The following is an 8,812-nucleotide window of genomic DNA, read 5'->3' as shown; positions in this document are numbered from 1 at the left end:
CAACCGGAGTAGGTTGGCGTCTTTTATTACAAGGGTCTTTTAGTTGTCGGAGTAGATCACTAAAGGAAAGTAATAAAAAGGTAGATTGGACGTAGGCACTTGAGTTTCTTGCCGAACCAATTCAAAAATCTCGTGTTCAAGTGTTTACTTTATTTCCGCTGCTTTATACTTTGTTTGTTTGTTTTGTTTCGCTTAAACTTAGAAGTAACAGATTCATCATCTTTGTCGCATTTGGTCTGCAGTAATATTCCACAAACCGAGACAAATAGATACAAATCGAAACGATTGTTGCTTTCATACTTCAAAGAAACATTCATCGTGATACTTGTTCAATCTTTCTATATTATTCAAAGTATCCTCTAATCTCTTTTGTTCTTGTAACTCACTTTAATTCAATAAAGTTGAAGTTATAAATTTTTAAAATAGTACCTAATTCACCCCCTCCCCCTCTTAGGTACTTGAATCCATAAACTCAACAACATGCATACGATAGTATGAATCATAATAAAAGGTGTAAAAAATATTTAGCAATTGCCGAAAATGTCTTTGGACATATTAATTCCTTCAAAATAAACCTTGTTTAGAGACAAAGTATGATAAAAACTACTCCCGTAGTTAAGACAATTAGGCTCTGTTCTTTTGGACTTAATTTCAGTTCTAATCGATTCGATTCACTCCATTCATTCGATTCGATTCGATTCATCAATTGATTCGATTCGATTCGAATCGATTCGATTCGATTGATTGATTCGATTCGATTTATTCCAACATTACTATTATTATTCTTATTGATATTATTATTATTATTATTATTATTTTTATATTAATGTATTTACTATTGTTTATTATTATATTATTATTTTTATATTTATTATATTACTATTATATTTATTAATAATTAACTCGTATTGTTTGTATTATTATATTTATATTTAATACATTTATTATTATTATTATTATTATTATTATTAATATCATTATTATTATCATTATTATTATTATATTATATTTATTATTTTATTAATATATTTATTATTATTAATATTATTCATAACATATTTATTATTAATATTATATTTAATATTATTATATTAATAATTTATTATTTAATATTATTATTTTATTAATATACTCATTATTAATATTATTAATCACATATTTATTATTATTATTATTATTATTATTATTATATTTAATATTATTATGTTAATAAGTTATTATATTAGACCTATTATTATTATTATTATTATTATTATTATTATTATTATTATTATTATATTTATTTTTTAGTTATTATTATTATTACTTTATTTATTGTTATATTAATATTTTATTTTTTATATATCTTATTAGATTATTATTATTAGATTATATTAATATATTATTATTAATGAATAATATTATAATAATATTTAATATTATTGGTATTATTTTTATTATAATATTTATTATCATTATTATTATTATTATTATTATTATTATTATTATTATTATTATTATTATTATTATTATAATCTTTATATTATTATTTCGATTCGATTCGATTCGATTGATTCGATTGAATCGATTCGATTGATTGATTCGATTCGATTCGATTGATTCGACTCCATTAAGTTCGATTCGATTCGATTCACTCTATTCGATTCGATTCGATTCGATTCAGACAATTTCAGTCCAAAAAAACAGGGCCTTAGATACGTTACTAGTATTCGGCTCTAGGACATTGTTGGGTCCTAGAGAGGAACAATAGATCATTTTTGGGATCATGACCAACATTAACATCCCAAAGCTGCTCTAAACCCAGCGTGGACAAGAAGTCATCAGTCCTCCGTATAAGCAAACACAGCACGTCAGCACCTCACCACGCCCTTGCATTTCCCACGTCCCCAGAGTCGGTAACACAAAATCGAATTCCGGGAACTGTATTGTGATCTTCGGCCTGTACTTCACCCTCATCTTTGTAAACCTCGATGGCAGATAACATATGTCATAAATCTAGTACTTATTTGAGGCTCCCAGCAGTTGCTCTAACTCATCCTTTACAGCATCGAATACCTGTTATAAAATGTTAATGTCAATCAGACAATCATAGTTACTCCGTATATGACATGATTTATCAATTCAATAAATAAAATAGAGCATTTTACAAGTGCAGTACCTTAGCAGTCAAGTAGGATAAGGTGGCTCCAGAGTCAATGATGAATCCCCTAGACCCGTCCAGTGACATCTCGAACACGTAGGGTGGCACATTGATGTTCTTGGTATTAACCTTTATGCCAAGCACATCGAGGTAGTAAAAGGGAGTGTTCTTGTTCTGAAGGACTTTAGTGCTATCTCCACTTAGGGTTGCTGCCTCTCCAAACTTGATCTGATAGGTTTTTGTCATGTCGCTGGATACGCAGTAAGAGAACTTGGGATCATATCGTCTTATTTGCATTGGAAATGAGTACTTCCCATTGCCGCCACCTGTTTGCATATTTATCAAAAATTGCTTCAAAACTATAACTTAAGGGCTTATTTTGTCTGTTTTTGAACTTATTATGTTTATGGCTTAGTCAATTTTATATTTTGAAAGGTATAACCATGTAAGCAATTGGAAAAATAAACGGTTATAGGAAAAGTGGAGTTATTCTATTTTTTATCTTTAATTTTTTTATTCATCAATCAAAGATATGCATACGCATTTTGTTTGATGAATTGAATCTCATATGAAACAAAAATTAGTTAGACTATAGCATTAAGAATTCATTGTGAATTAGAAAAAAATATTAGGTAAATGTATTATCCTTTAGTTTAAGAAAATGTATAAAAAATTATGCAAATTATGTTTCTGCACGTATCTATATATCCCATGATGTTCTTCTTGGGGTTGTTAAAGGTGCACCCAAACATAAGTTCCGGGGTGCCCATGTGCTCGCCTAGCATGGATGTGACAACAATATCGGTACCCATAACACCATCGACGTGGGTGTTATCGGCATAGTCAGTTTCGAACGCACAACTACTAGTCCCGCAATATATCCCAACAGAGGTCCCTGGATCACACATATCCTTATCGGAGCATGGTATTGACATATATGTATGCGACTCCGATTGATTGAAATCAGGGAAGCTACGACCCGTGGGATTTCCTTCACATTGGAGCCAAACAAGTTCACTTCCTGTGTCGAATGTGCCATACACCGACTGAAGTGGAGTCCCTAAGTACATGTTCATAACATAACCTGAAAATTTTTTGAACGTTATTGACGATTTCTCATCACCTACATTAATTTTCGACGTTCAATATGTGTATTCTTTTTGAAGCCATTCGATGTAATGCACTCTATTTAAGATGACATGGTTCGATGTCGTTAAGGTCAAGTTGTTGGCCTCTATGATCTGGGTGTAGTATGGTGACTCGGGTGAGATTGGAGGGATTAAACGCGCAATTAAGCCATTATTGTAAGAAGTTTCTTTAACAGAAGAAGATGAAATCCAGGGTATGATAATTAAGATAGTAATTAAGTGGCTATATGAAATTTGTCCTGAGGTCGCCATGGTCGATTCTTGCCCTAATCTCTTACGCTTCTTGGTTGTGCATCCATCCATGGCAATAAATAATGCTTATAAGCATGTATGAGGCAACAATATTTTGGTAACTTGAATGCTTCAAAAGAAAAAGAAAAAAAAAAGGCAAGTCGAATTAACATTTAAAGGAAACTAGTAATTTTTTAGATGTTTAGTGATTTGTGTGTTATATTAGGTAGGGCTGAGCATCGGTCCAAGACCAGACCGGACCGGACCAAACCGGACCGGACCGAAGACCGAAAATAAAATTTTTGTGGACCGAAGACCGGACCTAAAACTTTCGGTCTTGAACCAGACCAAACCCGAAATATTCGGTCCGGTCCGGTCTTAGACCAAAATGGACCTAGAACTAATTCTTTCAGTATTTCGTGTATGATAATTACATTTAAGTTTTACTAAATTAAATGTTGATGAATAATTAGACGATTGTTTTTGAGAAAAAAATACTCAATATTAATTTATAATGTCGTGTGAAGATAAAATGGTAATTTAGTTTATAATATTCTAATAATAGTCTTTAGAAACATAAAATTCGGTCCATTTGGTCCGGACCTAAAATATCCGGGTTTGGTCCGGACCGGACCGAAGACCGAAAACTCAAAAAATGAGGACCAAGGACCGGACCTAAAAAATTCGGTCCGGGTTTGGTCCAGACCAAATGGTCCGGTCCGGTCCATTTTTCCGGTCCGGACCTAAACTTGCTCACCCCTAATATTAGGTTAAGAAACCTATATTATATATTTTTTTTAAGGTAAGAATCTCAATATTCAAAATTTACGGTTAAGGGACTCATATAGTGAATTCCGTTAAATTAGTCAGCAAAATCAAACATTTATACTCCCTCCTATTCTACATAAATTTCCCTATTTCCTTTTTCATCTATTCACAATACCTTCCTTATTTTCTTATTTAGTAAAGTTTTATACTTATTTTAATCAACTTACCCAACAACAATACTTACTTTAATCACTCCACCCACAATAATACCCCACAATACCTTCTCTCTCCAATTATCAAACCCCACTACAATACTTTACTTTATTTTAATCACTCACCTTAATTCTAGTATCTCATAAATAGGGAGGTTTATCTAGAATAGGAGGGAGTAATTTACAAGTGGATGAAGCCCTTTAATATGCAACGAATTGGGGTTTTCTTCATCTTCCCCATCCCAACATCAAATGACCACTGTCTTCTGAAAATTTCTTTTTTGTTCCTTATTTTGTGGTCATGTTTAACAAAAAACAAAGCGTCTTGCTTGTGACGGACTAATCCAATTACAAGCTGAAGACCTCTCACAAAAAGGGAGAGGGGACAAGGTGGGGCACCCCCCATGTGCTTCTCACTCACCTCTCAATGAATATTTTGTGAGAGGAAACGGTATCCGTCACAAGCTTGTGACGAATATCGCCCGTCTTCAATGAGATTTTGTGAAAAAAAAAAAATTGAAGTAGCTAGATCTCTTTTCATTTGCTAATTATTTTCTCGTTTATTTCCCACAACTTGTGCTTCATGATAACATTTATGCCATCCACTATCTTTGTTGAACCCTTAATTCATGTTCAATATGCTAGTCGATGGTTGGGTCCATCCATTACCGTTTTTCGAAATTCCTACTTAGTGGTTGGAAACCTCAATCACCAATCATCTAATTAAACATGGTAAGTTATCATTACCGAGCGCATAACTCGTCGATGATGGACATCCAGATTTACACACAAAAAAACATCATCGATTCCCCGCCAACATTTTTTTTCCGCCCAACATAACGTCATAACAAAGCCCATAACTCAATCCACCGATCGACCAAACACATACTCCGTATACGTCACTGAACACAATGCACATTCTGTGCAGTCACCCCATAGCCATTAAACATCACTCATCCGATTTCATCAATCATGGATTCATGGGCCAAGTTTGGTGGAACCCTAATATATACTTTCTCCTTTCCAGTCATTTGTTATCAATACTATATATTAATTCCAGAAACCAAGGGACTTCAATGTAATTAAAAAAAGTTATACAAATTAATTATACTATATAGTTTTAAATCAATAGCACCGTGTGATGGACCCGATTAAGGGATCTCAATGTAAATATTATATAATTTGGGTTAAAATTAAAATATATAGAAGCTTAGTAATTTTCCTAAACATTTGTAAGAAACTAAAACATGGCCATTTTCCTTAAAATAAAATAATTAATTAAGATGGTCAATTTCCTTAAAATAAAATAATTAATTAAGATGGTCAATTTTAAGAAGATTAAAAGAAAGAAGATGCTTGGTAACTTTCCTAAATATTTATAGAAGAAACATGCACACTTATGGTATTAATTATTATCATCATAAAATTATATATTAAATTTAAAAACTATGCAATTTTATTAAACTTTATTGTTTATTAGAGAGATGTTAATTATTTAACATACAAAAATATAATAAGTAGGTTATAAATAATTCAAGTTAGATTCCATAATACTCCGTATATAATATTGCATAATTCTTTCGATTTGATTTAATGCATATATGTAATATATTTATATAAATATATAATCCTCTTAAAATTGCATGCCTAAGTAGTAAATTTACTGAGTAAAGAAAAGAATTGTAGTAACATTGGATATATATGATAGTAATCACTCATTTGAATAGTAAAAGTAACAATATTATCAGCGAGATTAGTGAAAGTTGTAGAAACAACAACGGGAGTAATGAAATAATCAGTATTAATGCGATAATAGGGAAAGTAACAATAATTACGGCGGGAGTAGTGAAATTATCAATATTAATGCGCGTGAGTGACAAGAACAATAATTACGGCGGGAGTAGTGAAAGTAACAATGATTACGGGCAAGTAGTGAAATGTTATTACTATTGTTTCATTAATAAGAGTAAAATATTAATAGCGGGAGTATTGAATTTGTCTCAAAATTTATTTCATCGTAAATTTATGCGTCGTTATGCAACTTTAAGAAATTTTATTTAATTAAAAAAAAAATTAATAGTAAGTAGAGGTAGCCCGGGCGAAGCCGGGCACCAATACTAGTCCTATTTTATTTTGGATCCTTTTTATTTTAGGATTATATTTGATGAGCAATTTGATCTTTCATATGCAATTTGTTCCACTTATTATTTTATAATTGGTCATCTCCTCTTTTCTTGATTTTGTACCAAAATTAAAGGACAACAATTAATTAAAACGGAGGAAGTACTTCTAATACGTAGTAGTATTAATCACTCACTTGAGAATTACTCCATTTGCTGGGTTAATCATACACTGATTTGAGCATAAAGTAATACTCATGTTTTTTTTTGCTATTAAATACTTAATGTTAGCGGAGTGCCGGAGTTAAAGGGTGAAGTCCTTAACTGGAGTGTTTGAAAGTACAGGTCCTTAGTAGAAAAAAATGGTAAGGTTTAGGTCCTTAAATGCTGGGTTTGGGAATCCCGTAGAAAAAGAAATTAATTTTGTTGAAAAACAGGAGCCCCATAATTGAATCGTAGAGAAAAAATGAAATTAACAAAATAAGAGAGAGAGTAATTAAAGTATACAATGAATGTGTGGTTCCTACCTACAAAAATTGTTTTTTCAATCCTTAAAATTTAGGAACCAATCAAAACTCTTTAAATAACTTTTCTTTTATACTCCCTCGGTCCCGATTATTTGTTATCCTTTGATTTTGCCATAAAGACCAAGGAAAGAGGAGAGGGCAATTACCCACAAAAAATGTTTTTTCAATCCCTAAAATTCAGGAGCCAATCAAAACTCTTTAAATGACTTTTCTTTTATACTCCCTCCGTCCCGGTCATTTGTTATCCTTTGATTTTGGCACAAAGACCAAGGAAAGAGGAGAGGGTCAATTACTAAATGACAAATGGATCAAATTGAGTGTGAGTTATCAACTTGCTCATCCTGTTCATTCTTAAAATAAAAAGGACAATAATTGACTAAGACACTCAAAAATAGAATAGGATAACAAATGACCAGAACAGAAGGAGTACTATCTAGATGATTGCAAATACTTACATCACCTCTGCAGAGACGAAAAAATTCAAAGTATGCTCCAGTCTATCACAAATAGCATAAACATCAACTGAGTTTAACACAATCATTTTACAATATTTCACAACACGCCCGCAAGAGTGGAGTCTAGTGGTTAAAATTTGGGTGAAATTTCCAGGAGACCCAGGTTCAAGCTTCCCCAAGAGCAATATCTTGTGGACCGAAGGTAGCGGCTGCGGGTTCCCTCGTCCCAAAAAAAAAAAAAAAAAAAAAAATCACAACACCTAATCATATGAAATATGATGATGATAGGTAGGTCTTGTCTAAGACTGTCTTAACTTATGACATCTCACAATCTTCTTTCATTTCCACCTTTATTATAATATGTTGTAAGAGCCGTAATAATATAAGTTAAGCCGGTGTTAAACTAGAATTGGAGATGATATACTCCGTATAACCTTATATGTCCATGAAAAAATTCAATAAAGCAACAATATGATGAAATTGTCTACAAAGTAGTCTTAAAATAGGTTTAATTTACAACTACAACAATCTAAATAAAAGAGAATGAAATTATTTGTCATAATATAATTAACATTATACACTAACATAAATTAGGATAAAACAACTTAAAAGATGAGATCTTTAAGCATGTTTACAAAATTACTCACTTAATAACTACTTTGCAATGATAAGAATGGATTTTTCGCTCAAATTGAAGTAACCCTTGTAAGATATTTCATAAAATAAATAAGTCTTATATTAATATTTAATTAAGTTATTTTATGGAAATTAAGTTGGTCCATTGTATGGTGGAATTTACCTAGGATTCTGTTTCCACTATTATCTCCCATAACTTACCACTCTTAATTTAGGAAACTGTTCAGTTGACTCTTTGATGGCAAGAGTCTATATGCAGTAATTGACCCCGTTTAATTGTTTTAAAAACGGTGGTGATCCATTCGTGGATGGTGAGCAGTTATTAAGCAGGTATGATTTGGATGCGCGAGGGATTAGCTGGGCATGAGTCACCACGAGTCTATTAGAAGTCTTTCGCTGTTATGTCAAACATTTTATTCACTTTAGTTGGTTTTGGTTTAGGAACAGTTGTATCATACTTTACAGTTTTTGGGTTTTGATGTTTTCACTTAAACTTTTTATTTAAAGTACGTTCTTTTAAGGTCTATTTGATATTCATTGCCTCGGGTAACCGAGATGGTAGCACTCTCATGCAT

The 8,812-nt window shown here is 31.8% G+C and overlaps 1 protein-coding gene across 1 annotated transcript; it reads right to left on the bottom strand.

The window, feature by feature from the left end:
- Positions 1-1,995: 1,995 nt before the first annotated feature.
- LOC141618531 (aspartyl protease family protein 2-like) lies at positions 1,996-3,210 on the bottom strand. The gene is made up of 3 exons (XM_074435636.1): positions 2,949-3,210; positions 2,159-2,466; positions 1,996-2,055 (listed from the first exon to the last, which is right to left on the bottom strand). Exons 1-3 carry the CDS (start codon positions 3,208-3,210, stop codon positions 1,996-1,998), a joined length of 630 nt encoding a protein of 209 aa, XP_074291737.1.
- Between the last annotated feature and the right edge of the window lie 5,602 nt (positions 3,211-8,812).

Source organism: Silene latifolia, chromosome X, assembly GCF_048544455.1.
Source record: "Silene latifolia isolate original U9 population chromosome X, ASM4854445v1, whole genome shotgun sequence".
Classification (NCBI taxonomy): Eukaryota; Viridiplantae; Streptophyta; class Magnoliopsida; order Caryophyllales; family Caryophyllaceae; genus Silene; species Silene latifolia.
Note: the sequence above shows the minus strand (reverse complement) of the source record. Positions and strands in the feature narration are given on the sequence as shown.